This window comes from Macaca nemestrina, chromosome 14 (assembly GCF_043159975.1).
Source record: "Macaca nemestrina isolate mMacNem1 chromosome 14, mMacNem.hap1, whole genome shotgun sequence".
Taxonomy (NCBI): Eukaryota; Metazoa; Chordata; class Mammalia; order Primates; family Cercopithecidae; genus Macaca; species Macaca nemestrina.
Window position 1 is genome coordinate 2,586,272 of NC_092138.1, and position 19,851 is coordinate 2,606,122.

At 46.7% G+C, this 19,851-nt stretch overlaps 1 protein-coding gene across 2 annotated transcripts in view; it reads right to left on the reverse strand.

Annotated features, from left to right (window-relative positions):
* Positions 1-16,427: 16,427 nt before the first annotated feature.
* Positions 16,428-19,851, reverse strand: part of LOC139358285 (family with sequence similarity 240 member B) — a 37,970-nt gene continuing 34,546 nt past the window's right edge. For both annotated transcript variants that reach the window (XM_071078857.1, XM_071078858.1), the window contains one exon: positions 16,428-17,037. In XM_071078857.1, the coding sequence (XP_070934958.1) occupies positions 16,944-17,037 (94 nt within the window). In that variant the 3' untranslated portion in view covers positions 16,428-16,943. The remainder of the gene's footprint in view (positions 17,038-19,851) is intronic.

The following is a 19,851-nucleotide window of genomic DNA, read 5'->3' on the forward strand; positions in this document are numbered from 1 at the left end:
GTACAACAATGTGAAGGCATTAAATGCCACTGTACTGTACACTTACAGTGCTTAAACTGGTACATTTTATGTTATGTATGTGATAATATATATCACAATTTTCAAAAAGAGAGAATGGGTGGAGTTGCAAAAGCCCCATTGCAGGCAGAGGGAGCATCAGGTCCAAGTGTTCCTGGACCAAGAGGAAACCCAGCAGCCAGGACTTGTGTGCTGAGATTTGTGGGATGGCGGGTGGCCCAAGATGATCCTGGAGTTGCAGAACCTGGTTATTGGTCTTTGTCTCAAGGCCAGTAAAAGATTCCTGAAAAGCTTTTATTAAGGCAGTGACATAATTTGTGTTAAAAACGAAAGTCCCCCTGGACTAGGGTGAGAGTGTTTGGAGGGGCAGTGAATGTGGCTGACCAGGTGGCTAGCTGTCAGAGTTCTTCAGGAGAGAGATGGCTGTCACTTGGAGTAAGGTGCTGGAGCTGAGATGCAGAAAAGTGGGTAGATTTGAGAAAAGCTGGAGGACAAATGGCTGAACTTGTCGATGGGTTGCTCTGGGGGTGAGAGAAGGGACTCATTGGGACGGATCTCCACGTTTCTGGTGGACGGTGGTGCTGGTAACTGGGGCAGGAAGCACAGAGAGAAGGGGTTGGAGGATGGATAGCTGTGCTTGTTTTGGGTATGGTGTTGGGTTTATGCCTCAGTGAGGTTTGCAGCTGCCAGAGGGGGAGGATCCTGTGCACGGGTCATTGACTCAGGGCTCACTAAGGCCTGCACTAATTTCTGATGGAGTCTCTGGTGATTCTACCCACTCACGTACTGCACTGTTTTCTGAGGCACGTCTGTCATGGGACAAGTGAGAACTCAGGACCACTCCCGAGAGAAAACAGATGGAGCACCCCATCTGCCACACGCGGCGGCCAGGCCTGCTCCCAGCGCAGCTGACAAAAACGATCTCTTCTTCTTCTGAAAGGCTGCTCCAAAGAAACCACACTGGCCTCATGACAGCATCCTGACTGGACCGTCCGTGACATGTTGGGATTTCAGGCCTGCCAATTAACCGTGTGTCCAACTCTGGGTCCTGTAGACCCCAGGGTGGGCAGCTCTCAGAGCATTTCTGAAACATCGGCTTATAAGGCAGACACTGTGTTGAGTGATTGAAGCTAAATGTTGCTTCAGTGGCAGGGCTCGAGTCTCTGGAACAGCTGCCCTTTCATTTAACAATCTTGGAAAATAAAAGCATACCGGCCGGACGCGGTGGCTCATGCCTGTAATCCCAGCACTTTGGGAGGTCTAGGCTGATGGATCACCTGAGGTCAGGAGTCTGAGACCAGCCTGACCAACATGGTGAAGCCCCGTCTCTACTAAATACACAGAATTAGCCGGGCATGGTGGTGCATGCCAGTAGTCCCAGCTACTTGGGAGGCTGAGGCAGGAGGATTGCTTGAACCCGGGAGGCAGAGGTTGCAGTGAGCCGAGATTGTGCCATTGCACTCCAGCCTGGGCAACAAGAGCAAAACTCTGTCTCAAAACAAATAAACAAAATCATACCCAGTTGAGATCCACCAGAGGCAGAAGTGGCCTTGTATTTGCAAGTTTCTCTCCTTCTCTTCCCTCCCTCCAATTCCTCTGCAATCCCTGGTCCATCCTAGTGCCATTGTGAAGGAACGTCATTCTTTATTCATGCCCTGCTGCTGAAAGATGTATAAAGGTTTCGACTGAACAATCAAATGTCAAGAAAACAACATTTAGGACATACCACCGAGACCACTAAGCATGTAATAAATTCCTGCAATTAGTCACACATGCCTCGGGGAGTAAACATGGGCTGGAATGAAGGACAGCTTTTTAATTACGGCAACAGATGAAGTCTTCTTACTATGTACAGAAGCTTTCAGGCCAAATTCTGGGGTAAGTTCAGAAATTTAACTCCCTAAAAGTGGCTGGTCATAACTGATTCGGAATTGGATAAGAATAGGAGATAAACCATTTTTAGCAATGACTCACTCTCACATTTAAGGGTAAACATGTACTGAAAGAAACTTGTTAATCTGTGAAGGTCAACCAAGATGATCTTGATGTGTCCTCAAGAAAACACAACATGATATGAGTAAGGTTACATAGAAACGAACATGATAGGCATCTCTAAGGACAACATTCTGTTTTGAAAATGAAGGTAAGTAGTGCACCCTGAGTGTTGGAAAAGAGCCCCAAAGTGAGAATGTGTGGTGTTTTGCAATGCTCCAGTTCCACACTCACCAAGCACCACTCTCTTGTAAATTTGCCCTGCTTGTTGGCTTTGCTGCAGATGGAAGAAGTTATTAACAGGCTGGTACAAGGATTCTGAATTACCTAATCAAAATATTCCTGACTATAAATTGCTACATTGTAATTTAGATTTACACAAACTCCTTAGGTTAGTGCTGGCCAGGTAGGTATCTTCCAAACTGCTTGGATATTTCCCATGAGCCCACAGCCTATGGGGTGACAGGAAGCTTCACACTTGCCAATTAACATCATTTTACTTTAAATAGAACATTCTGAATTTGAGCATTTGTGCTATTTAGAGCTCCATTTCATATCAGGGCCGGCTTGAATACTCTCTTATGTATGGCTCTTAGACGAAAGCTGTCTTTGAGATGGCAGGATCCTATTTTTCTCTTTCTGGACATGGTGTCCCAGAGCATAAGGCTTATTGGATCGTAAAGAATCTGACTAGCCATTGTCCTTAGCTCCTGGGAGGGAGACTTTAAATCCTTGGAATTTCCTGAGTCATTTGATGAGTCGTTTGACTGTCTTAATTTACCTAACAAGATGACTCAGAATGCGGCTTGTCATAAAGACCAGTCATGTGATTACAGGGTTGGGGCTTTGAGCCAGCCTGGCCCCCAAGGAGGGGAGGAGAGCTGAAGGCTGAGTTCATACACATGGTCAATGTTTCAGTCAATTATACCTTCACAGAGAAACTCCGATAAAACATGGACATTGAAGCTCAGTGGCACTTTGTGGTTTGTGAACACATAGATGTATTGGAGGGTGATGCACCTCCAATATAATAAACCTCCTGCACCTTCCTTTGTAATAAAGCTGTTATTCCTAAGCATAGGGCTTTCCTGAATTCTGGCAGTCATTCTAGGGAGTTACTAAAACTGAGGGGAGTTATGGGAACCTCCTGATCTTACAGCATTTGGTCAGAAGTGTGGGTGGCATGGGGATCCCAAAACTTGTGACTGGCATCTGAAATGAGAGTAATCTTGTTGGGTATCCTGCCCTTTAATCTGTGGAGTCTGCTCCTAACTCTGGGTGGTTAAAATCAAAATTGCAGGGTATAGCAGTTCAGAAAGGTTGCACTCCTGGCAGGGGACGAGGCATCACTGGCCTGCTCAGAGGTCCTGTGGTCCTGGATGTGTGTGCCATATTTCACAATAAACGGATGTGAGGCGGATGTGTGACACACATCCCCCACGTGAGATTTGTCTCTCTTAACTTCATTTTGTACCATGTCTTTTGTCTCTAGAGGCATACGTATTTTGAGAAAGACTCATAAATGTATAAACCAGCATTTTCATTTATTGTTATATCATTGAAACGTCTTGTAACTTTTTTTTTTTTTTTTTTTTGAGACAGCGTCTCCCTCTGTCACCCAGGCTGGAGTGCAGTGGCATGATCTCTGTTCACTGCACGCTCTGCCTCCCGGGTTCACACCATTCTCCTGCCTCAGCCTCCCGAGTAGCTGGGACTACAGGCGCCCGCCACTACGCCCGGCTAATTTTTTTGTATTTTTAGTAGAGACGGGGTTTCACTGTGTTAGCTAGGATGGTCTAGATCTCTTGACCTCGTGATCCGCCTGCTTCGGTCTCCCAAAGTGCTGGGATTACAGGTGTGAGCCACCAAGCCAGGCCACGCCTTGTAACTTTTCTAAGTAGTTAAAAAGTCAGAATTTCTCAGGTCTGAAAACCATATTTGCGACCACTGGTGTCTGTGCATCCAGTATGTGGCCTGCTATTCAGGATGATGCTGAGCCAAGTGATGTCAGTGCCGTTCTTTGAAAAATTAATCCCAGGATCAAGCCTTAAAAGGGACAAGGGACAGATTCATGAACACAGAAGTGCTGCTGTCTCAAGAAACCAATTTTTCTCAACTTTTCATTCAGAGGAGGCAGTTAGAGATCAGCCACCCCCGTTTCTACTCATCTCAGCCTGCTCCACGACCTGTCAGCTTGGGGTCTGCTAAAGGCCCTTCTGCTCTACCCCTGGGATAGCTGTTCTCCTCGGGGGCCTCTAACAGCAGCTTCCACCTCCCACCTCAGCACTAGTGCAGGTTCCGCAACCCTGGTTGCAGGTTAGAATCATCAGGGAGGTTTAATAAAACACCCATGCTATCTCCACCCTCAGAAATTCTTGCCTCTCAGGCTAGGTGATTCTCCTGGGCTCTGCTGGGTGTGGCCTTGCAAAGCACTGTGCCTTGCGTTTGCCTACAACCTGCTGGTTTGATTAACATCTCCAGGAAAGGTGGCTCCATGACTGTGTCTCCTGACGCATTCTTGGGCCAGGCACCTTATGTCTTACTCTTTACTTTTACAAAAGAGGAAGAGTTGCCAGTTTGAATTTCCAGCTTTTCTGCCCTGCTTTTTCCCCATCTTTGTGGTTTTATCTGCCTCTGGTCTTTGATGATGATGGTGACGTACTGATGGGGTTTTGGTGTAGGTGTCCTTCCTGTTTGATAGTTTTCCTTCTAACAGTCAGGACCCTCAGCTGTAGGTCTGTTGGAGATTGTTTGAGGTCCACTCCAGACCCTGTTTGCCTGGGTGTCAGCAGCAGAGGCTGCAGAAGATAGAATATTGCTGAACAGCGAGTGTACCTGTCTGATTCTTGCTTTGGAGGCTTCCTCTCAGGGGTGTACTCCACCCTGTGAGGTGTGGGGTGTCAGACTGCCCCTAGTGGGGGATGTCTCCCAGTTAGGCTACTCAGGGGTCAGGGACCCACTTGAGCAGGCAGTCTGTCCCTTCTCAGATCTCAACCTCCGTGTTGGGAGATCCACTGCTCTCTTCAAAGCTGTCACAGTTGTTTGCGTCTGCAGAGGTTTCTGCTGCTTTTGTTGTTATCTGTGCCCTGTCCCCAGAGGTGGAGTCTACAGAGACAGGCAGGTTTCCTTGAGCTGCTGTGAGCTCCACCCAGTTCAAGCTTCCCAGCGGCTTTGTTTACCTACTTAAGCCTCAGCAATGGCGGGTGCCCCTCCCCCTGCCTCCCTGCTCCCTTGCCGCGATATCGCAGACTGCTGTGCTAGCAATGAGGGAGGCTCCGTGGGCGTGGGACCCTCCCGGCCAGGTGTAGGATATTATCTCCAGGTGTGCCTGTTTGCTTAAAGCGCAGTATTGGGGTGGGAGTTACCCGATTTTCCAGGTGTTGTGTGTCTCAGTTCCCCTGGCTAGGAAAAGGGATTCCCTTTCCCCTTGCGCTTCCCAGGTGAGGCGATGCCTCGCCCTGCAGCTGACCAGCACCGATTGTCCGGCACTCCCTAGTGAGATGAACCCAGTACCTCAGTTGAAAATGCAGAAATCACCGGTCTTCTGTGTCGCTTGTGCTGGGAGTTGGAGACTGGAGCTGTTCCTATTCGGCCATCTTGCTCCGCCCCAAGAGTTGCCAGTTTGAAACGCTTCATTTAATTTTGCAGTTCTAATTAAACATCTCCAGGCTAATATTCTTGAAACAAATAAGTATCTCATTTAACAAGAACTTATACGGTGCTAAAGGTTTGACGTGCATTTTCTTTTTTTTAGCCTTTTTTATTGTGAAATATGGCACACACATACAGAAATAGTTTTCAAAGCAAAAATACACAACTGGGTGAATTATCAAAAGCAAATATTGGTATACCACCACTTAAATTAAAAAAGAAATACAATATGCCTAGCATTCCAGAAATCATGCCCATCTCCCTTCCTTGCCACTAGCCCCTCTTTCCTCAAGAAAGGTAGGTAATCACTTCCCTGACATTTAAGGTTATCACTTCCCTGTTGCTTTTGATTGCCAATCACCAAATATGCATCTCCAAAGTTGAATTTTGTCTTGCATTTTGTGAATTTCAAATATATGGGATGTATGTGTTGTGTCCAGCTTTTTCTGCTCAATATTTGGAATTCATCCATCTTGCTGCATAGAGCTGTGATCCATTCATCTTCATCGCTGTTTAATATTCTGCTGCATGACAAATGGTTCACCTCTCCGCTCTATTGCTGAATAACATCTGAGCCAGTTCCAGATTACGGTTATTGTAACTCATGGTAACAGTGCTGCTCTCGGCCAGGTGCAGTGGCTCATGCCTGTAATCCCAGCACTTTGGGAGGCCGAGATGGGCAGATCACGAGGTCAGGAGATCGAGACTTTCCTGGCCAACACGGTGAAACCCCGTCTCTACTACAAATACAAAAATTAGCCAGGTGTGGTGGTGGGCGCCTGCAGTCCCAGCTATTTGGGAGGCTGAGGCAGGAGAATGGCATGAATCTGGGAGGCGGAGCTTGCAGTGAGCCTCCAGCCTGGGCAACAGAGTGAGACTCCGTCTCAAAATAATAATAATAATAATAATAGTGCTGCTCTGAACACTCTTGCACATGCCTCCTGATGCCCACAGGAATTGCCGGACCACAGGCCATGTGCAGCATCCTCCACTCCAGTAGACAAAGCTGAGACATTTTCCAAAGTGGTTGTGCCAGTTCACAGCCCCATGCTTCATACTCTCTCCAACATGGGATGTTGCCAGTTGTCCTCACATTAGCTGTCCTGTGGGTGTATATAGCCGCTCTCTGTGTTTTGCCTGGCATTTTCCATTGTCGGTGAGGTTGAACACTCCTGTGTTCCATTTCCACTTGAGTTTGCTTCTCTGAAAAGTGTCCATTTGGTTCCTTTGTTCATTCCTCCCCTGGGTTTTCTGCTCCTCCTTTATGACCCTCAGGACAATCTGGATGCCAGCCTTCTCCGATGTATGTTATAAACCATCCCTTCACTGTGAGGCCGGACTCCTCATTCTCCCAACGACGTCTCCACATGAACCAAGGCTCTGATTTTACAGTAGATCAGGTACATTTTCTTACGTCATCCTCCCCAAATTCCTGTGAAGTAGAATTATTGCCCCATCCCGAAGGTGTGGAAACTACGTTTAACGCTTACAGAAGTTAGATAATGTGCTAATAAGTGGCAGCCCTGAGATTAGCTCCCACATCTGCCTGACTCCAAAGCCCATGCACTTAATCCCCAGGCTCTATGAATAACAATTGGCTATTTGTATTTGAGTCTTGGTCACAGTCCCCGCAAGCAACCAGTGAAAGCCAGATTTGTAGATTTCTGTTCCTTTCCTAGCCACTCTCCCACCCACTGCTCCACAATGGATAGATGCACATAAACTGTGGACTGCTAATTACTACATATTTGCTTAAAAATGTGAATTCAGTCCTGGGAAAAGTCTTGAAAGAGAAATGTGATCAGGCCATACTTGGTAAAAAGTTAGCTCCTTAACCTCTTTTTTTTTTTTTTTTTTGAGACGGAGTCTCACTGTGTTGCCCAGGCTGGAGTGCAGTGGCCGGATCTCAGCTCACTGCAAGCTCCGCCTCCTGGGTTTATGACATTCTCCTGCCTCAGCTTCCCGAGTAGCTGGGACTACAGGCGCCGCCACCGCGCCCGGCTAATTTTTTGTATTTTTAGTAGAGACGGGGTTTCACGGTGTTAGCCAGGATGGTCTTGATCTCCTGACCTCGTGATCCGCCCGTCTCGGCCTCCCAAAGTGCTGGGATTACAGGCTTGAGCCACCGCGCCCGGCCCTTAACCTCTTTTATTTATTTTTTAACCAAATTTTAGCACCCAAACTCAATCTCTTGGCCTGGTCCTCCCATGCATGACTTGATAGGGGAAAGATCAAACATGGGAATTGAAGTGACCTCTCTAGGTCCCCAGATGCCCACTCAGCATCACAGGTAGAGGCACACAAGGAACCTGGCAGGAACCCTGTCCTGCACTGCACTTGGGAGCATTTCGCTGTCCCGCACATGGCTGAGCAGGCAGTTAGTAGAGACAGAGTGATGTTCACCATAGTGCATCATCCTTGTGTACAACGCGGGACAGTGGAAAACAGAGAGATGGAAAAAGAATCCACGCAAATGCCAAGCAGAGGAAAGCCACAGTGGAAATATTAATATCAGGATAACAAGAAACATTCCCCAGCCTGCCTGCCAACCACCTTGCTCAGTCTTTGGTGCCCACCCGGTGGGAGAGTTCTCGCATTCTGATATGTCGTCCAGTGGTCTTTCAAGAAAGGGCTTAAGGATAAAGGAGGGCAATGTGCCCTTCTGACTTGGTCACTTTTCTAGTGCTAGGCCATGAGAAGGCTCTGCTTTGATTTGACCTCGAGGCATTACCATTGGTTCAAGTACAAGGAGGCCTCCCTGGACACCTGTGCCTGGGAATGGACGTAACTCTTAACGAGCCATTCCCATATTTATTGGGCTGAGTGCGATGCTCTGGGGCATCAAGGAGGTGTCTGAAGAGGGAAGAATTTTCTCCCTGGGAAGAACTGTTCCATATTTTGATACGGGGGTGGGGGTGGGGTATGCCACCCAGCCAAAACCAAACAAATGCTGTTTAAAATAAGGATCTCTTGGCAGAAGTTCACAGGCAGGGTGTCTGATAGGAACCGCCACGGAGAGGTCCTTCTGAACTGCAGTTCGAGTGCCAACAGCCCCCTCTCTTGCCCACTTGCCTCTTCCTCCCCCAGGAGATCAGGGCGTGTGGAGTCAGGGATGCCAAACACCTCCATTTACTCCAGTTACTCCAGGGTGCACCGTTCCAATAAAAAACAACATTCTGAGGCTGAAAAAACAAAAGTGCCCTGAAGACCGGACCTGAGTAAACCTCAGGGGAGAAGAGCCGCCCCGCAGGAAGGCCCTATCCCGGCACTGGGACTGCAGTCCATCCACAGAGAACCCCAGCAGGACTACGAGGATAGTGTGGAGGCCAGACACACCCGAGTGCAAACAGAATGCAGAAGAGCTTGCATTCCGGTCAGGAAGGCAACAGTCCTCAGACAGGGCAACGATGGAAAGAGGACACTCTAGACGTTAATGCTAAAATGCTAATAGCTGACATTTATTGCAGACTGTTTATGTTTCCAGTGCTCTTCAAGCACTTTGCATAGGTAATCTTCACAGCAGCCCTATGAGGTAGGTGTTTTAGGAAGGAGGAAATGGAGGCTCTGAGAGGTTAAGCGACTTGTCTGAGGTCTCCAGGCACTGCCTGGCACTCTCGCCCAGAAGCCTGGAGGCCGGCGGTCCCCAGAGCCCGCCTCCTGCTCCGCACACTGACCACACTGAGCCTTTGGAGAGTCCTGATGCAGATTAGCATGCTAGTGACTCTGAGAAGTCCAGCAGAAAATATCTAAAAATGAAGTGGTTTCTATTCTGTACTCCAGAGTTCGTCACACTTAGTTGACGAGTCATGCTTGCTTTTAAATGGGGTGATCAGACCTCGGGACACAGAAGGGGGTGAGCCCAGGCCACGGTGGGCTCTCTGCACAGGCGCCTGGGAGAAGCGTTTCCTCCTGGTTGTGCGGTGGGGTGTCTCTGAGCGCTTGGGTCTCTGCGCCCGGCTCCGCTCAAGTGTCCCGATGGGAATCAGTCCCTATGGCCGATGGCGGGGCAGGAAAGATCACTAGATGCAGTCAGGGTCCGGGCGCAGAGGCCCCTGTACTGGGGCCAGTCCCAGCGAATGACCTTCCCCCCCCTCCCCCGGTATCCAGGAGTTTTAAATTACAAGAAATAGACAACTACAATGATTTAAGAAAAGAAAATTAAAAGATTTAAGAGATAAAGTTGGCTCCAAATTGCTTGGGTCCAGGGACTAAAACTCTCTGTGTCTCTCTTTCATCTCTCTTTCGCTCCCTGAGCTTTGCCTTCCTGTGCTGGCTTCATTCCTGGGTAACACTCTCCCCGGGTGACTGGCAGCAGCTCCAGGCCATCATCTTCACTGCAGACCCAGCAATCTCCTTTCCTGTAACTCCAGCCCAAGCCTGGGCCCTGGCTCTTCCTGGACTCAACTGGGTCAGGAGACCATCCCTGAGCCAATCGCTGGCACTGGGAGGCTGTGGCATTTCAATTGGCCAGGCTTGTATCAAGCACCTAGGGGTGGAGTTGCCCTGTCCTCACCGCAGGGAAGGTGCCTTGAGTTGGGTGTCTTCCTCCTCTCTGCCCATCACAGTCTGTTGTAAGGGAAAAGGGGGACTAGACACTGGTCAGGCACAACCTACAGTGTCCACAGTGCAGAGGCAGGGAGAGGTGGTTGTGAGCCAGGAGCTGTCTATTCCGTGGCTCGCCTTCCGGCACGGCAGGTTCCACATTTAGACTTTATCCAAAATAGACAATTGGACAAGCATGTGTGTATGTATACACACAGCGAAAATCCAGAAAGTCGGCCGGGCACGGTGGCTCATGCCTGTAATCCCAGCACTTTGGGAGGCCGAGGAGGGTGGATCACGAGGTCAGGAGATTGAGACCATCCTGGCTAACACGGTGAAACCCCGTCTCTACTAAAAATACAAAAAATTAGCCGGGCGTGGTGGCGGGTGCCTGTAGTCCCAGCTACTCAGGAGGCTGAGGCAGGAGAATGGCGTGAACCCGGGACTCCAGCCTGGGCGACAGAGGGAGACCGTCTCAAGAAAAAAAAGGAAATATTCTAACAGGGCACATACAACCTTTCTATGTTATCATATCTGCAATAACATTTTCAAGGAATTCTTTGTAAATTCTAGTAAAGTAGAATATGCTTAAGTTTTCTTAAGTAGAATATGCTTAAGTAACTCTGAACTTTTATTACAGTTTTATTAAAAAGGAATTGTTCAGGTAAGGCGCGGTGGCTCACACCTGTAATCCCAGCACTTTGGGAGGCGTGTGGATCAACTGAGGCCAGGAGTTCGAGAACAGCCTGGCCAACATGGCGGAAACCCTGTCTCTACTAAAAATACAAAAATTAACCAGGTGTGGTGGCGCGAGCCTGTAATCCCAGCTATTTGGGAAGCTGAGGCAGGAGAATTGCTTGAACCTGGGAGGCAGAGGCTGCAGTGAGCCGAGATGGCACCACTGCACTCCAGGCTGGGCGACAAGAGTGAAACTCCGTCTCGAAAAAAAAAAAAAAAAAAGGCCGGGCTTGGTGGCTCACGTCTATAATCCCAGCACTCTGGGAGGGCGAGGCGGGTGGATCACGAGGTCAGGAGATTGAGACCATCCTGGCTAACATGGTGACACTCCGTCTCTACTAAAAAATACAAAAAATTAGCCGGCGCAGTGGTGGGTGCCTGTAGTCCCAGCTACTTGGGAGGCTGAGGCAGGAGAATGGCCTGAATCTGGGCGGTGGAAGCTGCACTGAGCTGATCGCACCACTGCACTCCAGCCTGGGTGACAGACCGAGACTCCGTGTCAACAACAACAACAAAAAGAATTGTTCAAATAAATCATTCACATCTAAATATTATGCAACCAATAAAAAACAATGTAGATCTATATTTGTCAAAGTTAAGATGTCCACAATATATTACTGAACGGAAAAACAGTAAAGCCTCAGTTTTGAAAAATTATTTATCATTTTGAGTAGGTATGACTGGAGAGATGTTAGATAGTTTTCAAAATATTAGGAGTGTTTATTGCTGGGTGGTGGCAATGTGGTTATTTTTACACTCTTTTTCCTTTTCTGAATTTTTACCACAAGCATATGTTTTTATAATCAGAAAAAGTCAAGTTGTTTATTATTTTCAAAGCAAACTCATTATTTTCTAAGCTAATGGGAGATTCTCAGGGTGGGAGAATCCTATCTTCTTCCTTTAGAATCTGCAAGTTTTCAAGGAAAATGTTACAATTGCCCTGGAGCTCCTTCCCCTGCTATTGTTGCTGCTGCGCTGTTTTTGTTGTGATCATCCTGGGAGGCCTGGCTTTGTGCCTTGTTTGCACTTGAGCACTGCTTCAGTTCTCATGGCGTCTGGGGGAGGTGGCTCAGTGTTGCAAATAATCCTCTGATTTGCCCAACTGTCTTTGGGTGCTGCCCATCTCGGCCATCCGCATGCCTAGGACAGTAAATCTTTTCTAACCAGTATCTCTCTCCTTTTCCCTCCCCCTCACCCCATCTGTAATGTCTCCCACAGCAAAGCCTCCAAGTGCCATTGTGTCTCGTGGGCTGGGCATGTGCATTTCAGCTGTCTGCACCAAAAACAGCCTGAGGACCTGTGAACTGGTCTGGAAGAGTTCTTTTTGATTTCATCATCAAATTGCTTTGCAAAGAGGGACACTTTCTGGTTTAAATTCTTCTGTCACTAATACTGAATCATGCGTAGCTGTCCAAAAGAAGGATCTGTTGTTGCTGTTCCTTGTCAAACATAAATAAAGTTATGGTTTAAATTCAGTAAAGTTTTTTGAACAGCTGAGGTCACCTCTAAGTTGGTAGAATAATTTTGCCGTTTTTCAACCTGTGTTTCACACAAGGTTGTTAAAGGAAAAATGCTAACAACTTGGAAATGAGAAGTTTTTGGTCTCTGTGCCTCATCACTTAGGCCACATTCTTATTTTTGTACTTTCACTCACCTTGACCAGAGTAGAGGATCACACAAAGGGTATATTTTCCAAATAAAGCTGTTTGGATCATCATAGTTTTAACAAAGACAATCCCTAACATCTGTAGAGTGCATTTTCCACACTGCTGCCAGGGTTGTTTGACTAAGTCACTAAGACAAGTTCTTAGCACGTTACTTGCTTGCTTAAAAACCTTTGATGAGCCTCCATTGCCTATGTGATAAAGTCCAAACTCCTTAGCTCACCATTCAAGGGCCTTCCCCATTTAACCCCAACCTTGCCTCCCTCCACCCTCTACTGGGACAGCACAGAGGCCACTTCCTGGCTTTACACAGTTGGTTCTTTTGTCTGGGCTGTCCTTTGCCTCTATCTCAAGGCTCTGCCTCTGCCTCTCACCCTCTCTGGGAGACTTCCATGCTTCCCCCCAGAGCACCACAGTGCTCTTCTTAAAAACCTTACCAAGCAGACGCAGTTTATATCATTCTGTCTTCTCCACTAGATTCTGCACCCTCTGGGGAATCAGTTTCCAAGTCTGGCTAAGCATCTGGTCTCCTGGGCAGCATGATAAAAATACCATCCCTGAGCCCCACACAGATCAACAGAACTAGAATCTCTAGGAGCAGAGCCCAGGAATCTGTGCATTTAAAGCAGTTTTCCTGGTGATTCTGACTGGCAAGCAGGCCTTGTAACCACTGCCCAGGATGAGCGTGCATTTTCTGTGGGCAGGTGACAGCTAGGAGGGAGCAGAGAGAGAGGGAGGAGGCCGAGAGCTCAGGTGCACTGAGGGCCCGCCTTGTGCCAGGTTCTGCTCTGGGAGCTTTTATACCTGCTCATTCAATTTCAGCCACCTCAAGAAAGAGAAGATGGTATGACTATGACTCCAGATGAGGAAACCAAAGCTCAGGGGGTTCGTCTGAGGTCCCCACTAGTACACAGTGGAGCTGTTAACTGGCTCTGCTTATCTCTTGGGACTCACATTCTTCTTTCTTAGCCCATATTAAATGAATGCTAGGTAAAATACATGAATATCTGTGTTTGTGGATGCTCTGTGCCTCACTCCCCTGCATTCAGTCAACCTGCAAGATCTACCCATTCTGTCTGCTCACGTCCATTCTCTGTCATGGAGACCTGGGAAACAGCCTCCTAATCCATCTCCTACCATCTACCATCTCCCCTTAAATTCCTTCTCTCAGCTGTGGTGGAGTGATCATTGAAACTTGCAAATCTGCCAGAGCTACTCTGCTTATGGTACATTTTACTACATACAAGCTTTTCATTTTCATATAAATAAAGGTGTCTATTTCTGCCTTGATAGCTTTAAGGTTTTCAAACTTAATAATGAGTATTTAAGCAGGCCTTCCCAGCCCTCTAGACTTCTAATGTAAATGACAATCCAGGGGTTAAGTTTTATAATATATTAAGAGTTTGTACACGTTGACATGAAAGACACATCTTAGAAAAATGGGCAATAAAGCATGCATAAGAGATTCACAGATGAGAAAATTCACCTAATCTACAACCAAATGAAGGGACTCCAATTACTGATGTCACTCAACCCCCCTCAGACTACAGAAAATTTAAGCTAGCTATGACACTTAATGTTCACAGCAGCGTGGGGAGAAGCATACTCTTGTAAACTGTCTGTTCAAATGGGAATTTCTCCAGCCTTTCTGGAAAGCCTTCTAGTAGCATGTTAAAAGTAAAAATTGCAAATACCATCTTCTAATTTTCCATTCCTGGGAATCTATTTTCTAGTATCAAACCCCTGGGATAAAAGACCTCCAGACGAGAGTATTTACTACTGCATTGTTCAAATGCAAAACCCGGAAATTATGTGACTGTCTATGTCTAAAAGAAATGTTAACTTTATTACGGAACATCCACATCATGGGATAACATGGCCCCATTAAAAATGTGAATTCAAATTACATTGACCTGGGCGCATTTGTATGAGGTATGGTTGAGTGAGGAACACAATATACACAAAACAATATGATCCTTTGTAAGATGTTACCCCATGAACACATCCACACAAAGCCTTTTAGATGTACAGTGTGTGTGAGTGTGTGTGTTTATGTGTGTGTTCATATATGTTATATGAACGTGGAGAAAACTAGGTGAGGTTGTTACTGAGGCGTGAGGGTCGCTGACAGTTGGGAGTAGAGGAAAAAGGGAGGGAGTAAGTCCCAGCCACAAAGATGAGGGAGAAAAGTTTAGCAAAAATTGTAATAAACCGTATTGGCGTGCATGATATGATCATATATGTGCACCTACACAAAGTTACATACACATGTATATGTGTGTTTGAAAAAATTAACAATGCACATCTAATCAGCTTATTCCTCCGCCTGAAACCTGTCAATGGCCTGCTGTTACCCTGTGGTTAGATCCAGAGTTTCTTGTCTGGCTGCAGAGGCCCCTGCACCCCTCCCCCTCCTATAGGCTAGTCCCCTCCCCAGTCTCTGGGCTACAGACACATCTCCCCAGGGACCTCTTGTCCCCACCCTCTGTACCATCTCCTGCTCCTCTTTGGTTCTTCACACTTACTTATGCCCTCTGCCCAAGACATCCTCCCTGATGCATTTTCCTGGAAGATTCTTACCTGTTTGTGTTTCTTTATTCTATATATGTAGGGTGCACACCATGATTTTCTGATGTACACATGCATAACGAAATGACTAATACCATTTAGACTTCAGACTTCAGCTTAAGCATCCATTTCTCAGGGAGCTTTCCCTTTTCCTTGACCCCCAGATGTGGTTAGCCTTCCTGATGTTCATTCCCATGGCCCTCTGCCCTTGCCGAAGTTCTATTTCTTTTATTTCTTTTTTATTTTTTTTATTTTTTTGAGATGGAGTCTCGCTCTGTCACCCAGCCTGGAGTGCAGTGGCACTATCTAGGCTCACTGCAAACTCTGTCTCCCGGGTTTACTTAAGCTATTCTCCTGCCCCAGCCTTCTGAGTAGCTGGGACTACAGGCGCCTGCCACCACGCCTGGCTAATTTTTTGCATTTTTAGTAGAGACGGAGTTTCATCGTGTTAGCCAGGATGGTCTCCATCTCCTGACCTTGTGATCCACCCGCCTCGGCTCCCAAAGTGCTGGGATTACAGACGTGAGCCACCGGGCCTGGCCAGTTCTATTTCTTTATCAGCCTCCGTTTCTGAACTTTGTGCAGATTTTCCCAACTGTAGTTTACGGCTAATTTGTTGCATCTGAATTGAATAAGAGCCTATGGCAGGGGCCAGCACGGCACCCTGGATCTCATCACAGTGGGCAGGGTAGAACACTTCTCCAACTCTTCTTGTCACCTGTGGCTCTGTCAGCTGAAATGAAGCTCTTTAGTTTCCTGTGGAAGCAGAAGGAAGCAGTTATGCCAGCGCGCATCATCTGCGAGGGCTGGGATCCTGTCCAGCACCGTCTCAAACTATGCCCCCACTGCACCTCTGTGTGGCTCTGGCCGTCTGTGCTTCTTGGTCCCCCAGGGATCTCCGTTTACATCCCTCTGCTGCAGCCCTGCAGGGAGGAATCCGGGCAGTGGAAGCCCCATCATTACTGCCTCCATAGAAGGCCACCTGCCCTGTGATCGTGTTTGGGGCCTGAAAGGAGGCTAACGTGAGGGTGACTTTAAGTTCCAGAATGTGTCTGGACGCCTGCTGTGCCACCAGATAACTAACTCAACAAGTGTGAAGGGAGTTCACACGGGGTACTTGACCTTGAGGGCGCAGCAAGTTTATGCGCATGCTGTCATTGCAGGTTTCTAACTAAACCCGTTTATGAAGAAAAAGCAACACATTTACAGGAAGAAATAAATTAACTGAGTTCCTTTTCAAGCCATATTGTTAAATTCTTTTTATAATAATAGCTTTATTTCTGCAAGCAGTTACATTTCTGTGTTCACAAAAAGCGGGGAAAGAAGGACAAGATTTTATGACTCTTTTTCCAGGAGACCTGGGGAAGTCAAATTTTCATCAAGGTCATTGCCCTCAGTAAGCTTGGAGAAAACACTCCAAACGTCTCGAGACTTGAAACATTTCAAAATGAGAAGGAAATGTGGAAATACACTAGGCTACATGGGTCTGTGAGACCTGGGGAGTGCTAATTCCAAGAGCTTTTTTATTAAATAGCTCGAGCGTCCTATCCCACTTGCGGTCATCCTGTCCTCTGCGCGGAGGGGATTGAGCAGGATAATAACTCCCATTAGCACTGCGGGAGGTTTCACATGTAAATCCCCTAGCAAATGGAAGCACAAATAGAGAGCGTCCTGTTTAGTAAGTCAGCATAACTTGGGTGTTAGTTTTTTTCCCCTAGAAAAGTGCCCGTGGTCGCTTGCTATCTTTGAAGTCGGTGAGGCAGGCAGCGCTCAGTCCGCGGTGTTTGCAGGCTTTTGCTTCTCTTCAGGGTTGTCCAGCATCCTCAGCCTCCTCTCCAGCCTCTGCCTCCATTCTTCTCTGAGTCTGCGGAGGGGAAACCGTGCACATACTCAGTGCATTTATCTCCAGCTATGCTCGTCCACTGAACCGTGGCTTTTTCTTCTCAAAGTTATTTTTAAAAGAAACCCATTTGTGTGTTCCCCTCCCTGTGTCCGTGTGTTCTCATTGTTCAACTCCCACTTATGAATGAGAACATGTGGTGTTTGATTTTCTGTTCCTGTGTTAAGGGTAAGGAGAGCATTAGGACAAATACCTAATGCATGTGGGGCTTAAAACCTAGATGACGGGTTGATAGGTGCAGCAAACCACCATGGCACATGTATACCTATACAGTCTGCACACGTATCCTGGAACTTAAAATAAAATAATAATTTAAGAAACCCAGTGCTGCCGGGCACTGTGGCTCACGCCTGTAATCCCACCACTTTGGGAGGCCGAGGGGGGTGGATCACGAAGTCAGGAGATGGAGACCACCTTGGCTAACATGGTGAAACCCTGTCTCAACTAAAAGTACAAAAATAAAATTAGCTGGGCGTGGTGGTGGGTGCCGGTAGTCCCAGCTACTCGGGAGGCTGAGGCGGGAGAATGGCATGAACCCAGGAGGTGGCGCTTGCATGAGCCGAGATTGTGCCACTGCACTCCAGCCTGGGTGACAGAGCGAGACTCTGTCTCAAAAACAAACAAACAACGCCCCCCCCCCCCAAAAAAATGCTTTTTACAAATGAATAAAGAAAAAAATGAATAGTCACAGGGCAATGTCTGTGGATAGATGGTTTCATCCCAAATGTGATCCTTCCCAAATTGATAGGTGGATTTCATGTAATGTCAATCAAAATCCCAGCAAGAATTTTCTGTAGCTCTCAACAAGATGATTCCAACTTCTATACAGAAAAGCAAAAGTAGATTAGCCCTTAATAAGTTTGAAGAACGCTGTTGAAGGACTCACACTACTTGATTTGAAGCTTAACATAAAGTTACCATCATCAAGGCAGTGAATAAACAAATAGATGATTAGCACAGAACAGAATAGAAAGTCCAGAAATAAATACACAGTAATATGGCCAGTTGATTTTTGACAAGGGGTTAAGGCTAACTCAATGGAGAAGGGATAGGCTTTTTAACAAATGGTGCCGGAACATTATGTATCTATATCCAAACAATAGGCTTGGAATCTGCTATGGTCTGAACGTGTGTGTTTCCCCTCAAATTCATATATCTAAATCCTAACTTCCAAGGGGATGGTAATAAACTCTGCTCGATTATGGGCCCGGGACAGAATGGGAAGATTCTGGAGTCATGCTCGGAGGTCCTGGGGGTTAGATAATGCGTGCATATTACAGGAAAATCAGAATATACAGAAAAGAATTTAAAAAATTGAATTCACTTTCATCTTTCATTCTTATAAATAGCCCTACAAGGAGTATAATACTTAACAGTCTTTCCACATCCCGGTCTATTTTCCTCGGAGTGGGTCCCAGAGGTGAAATATTACCACTTAGAAGGTATAAATATTTTGAAGGCTCTGGGCACCTATTACCAGATTGGCTTTAGGAAAACTTCTTACTTACAACTGTGCTTAATTATGGGCCCAGGAAAGAATGGAAAGAATCTGGCACAAGGGCCTGTTGCTGGTTGGTGCCTGTTGCATAAACACATGAGCAAGCGGGGCCTGAAAGTTGAAATACTGTCAGAGAATGAGGCACATGGGGCCTTGAATGTACCGTCAAGACATTCACTTTGGGAGGCCGAGGCGGGCGGATCACGAGGTCAGGAGATCGAGACCATCCTGGCTAACACGGTGAAACCCCATCTCTACTAAAAATACAAAAAAGTAAATTAGCCGGGTGTGGGGCGGGCACCTGTAGTCCCAGCTACTCAGGAGGCTGAGGCAGGAGAACTGCTTGAACTCGGGAGGCGGAGGTTGCAGTGAGCCAAGGTCACGCCACTGCACTCCAGCCTGGGCGACAGAGCGAGACTCTGTCTCAAAAAAACAAAAAACAAACAAAAAAAGAAATTGATGATTTATTGAGCTTATCTGACCTTCTACTTTGATATCTACAGATTAGTAATTTTCATAATTATATTTCTGCATCATGGTTATTAAGTATTTATCCTATATTTTAATTTGTAATCCACCTCTCCAACCTGGAGAATACTGAGGTTCACAAGCTTTTTTTGTTACATATCTCTAAAAGCCTCTGTAACTAAATCTGCCTTCACATACATGACTTTTGTCACCTAGGATCTAGCTCACTAATAAGGGCTGCTGCCTGAGTGTTTCATTGAACTTGATGCACTTCTTAACCTCATGTGGGTTCATTGATTAACAAAAGGGACTGTAACTTTTACTGGGTGTGGTGGCCATGAAAATGCACCACTCAGATGTGAGGAGCAAAGCTGACTGGTGGCTGCAGCTTCTTTCCTTTTGTATTTGCCTCAGATCAATGCCAAGGCCAAACTTCTTATAGGTTGCTCTCAGACAGTGACTGGGCATGGTAGTGGTATTAATGCGGACCTGTCCCAGCAAACTGCAGAACTTCTTTAACAGGTGGCTTTGGCTCACTGACTCCCCATTACTCTGGCCAAAACTTATTAGGGCTGCCCTGCTGTCTTCCCAATCCTAATTCCTTCTTTTTCTCCTTCATGAAGGTCAGACCTGCATCACAGTCTGATGACTTTCTTTCATTTCTCTGGCTTCGTGGTGTGCTGAAGCTGGCTCATAGCAGTTCATGACAACCAATTATTAACTTTTCAGGAATTTTATAAGCTAATTATTAAATACAGACATTATTAAAAGTAAATGATATAAACTTATAATTAAATTATGTTAAAACAAGG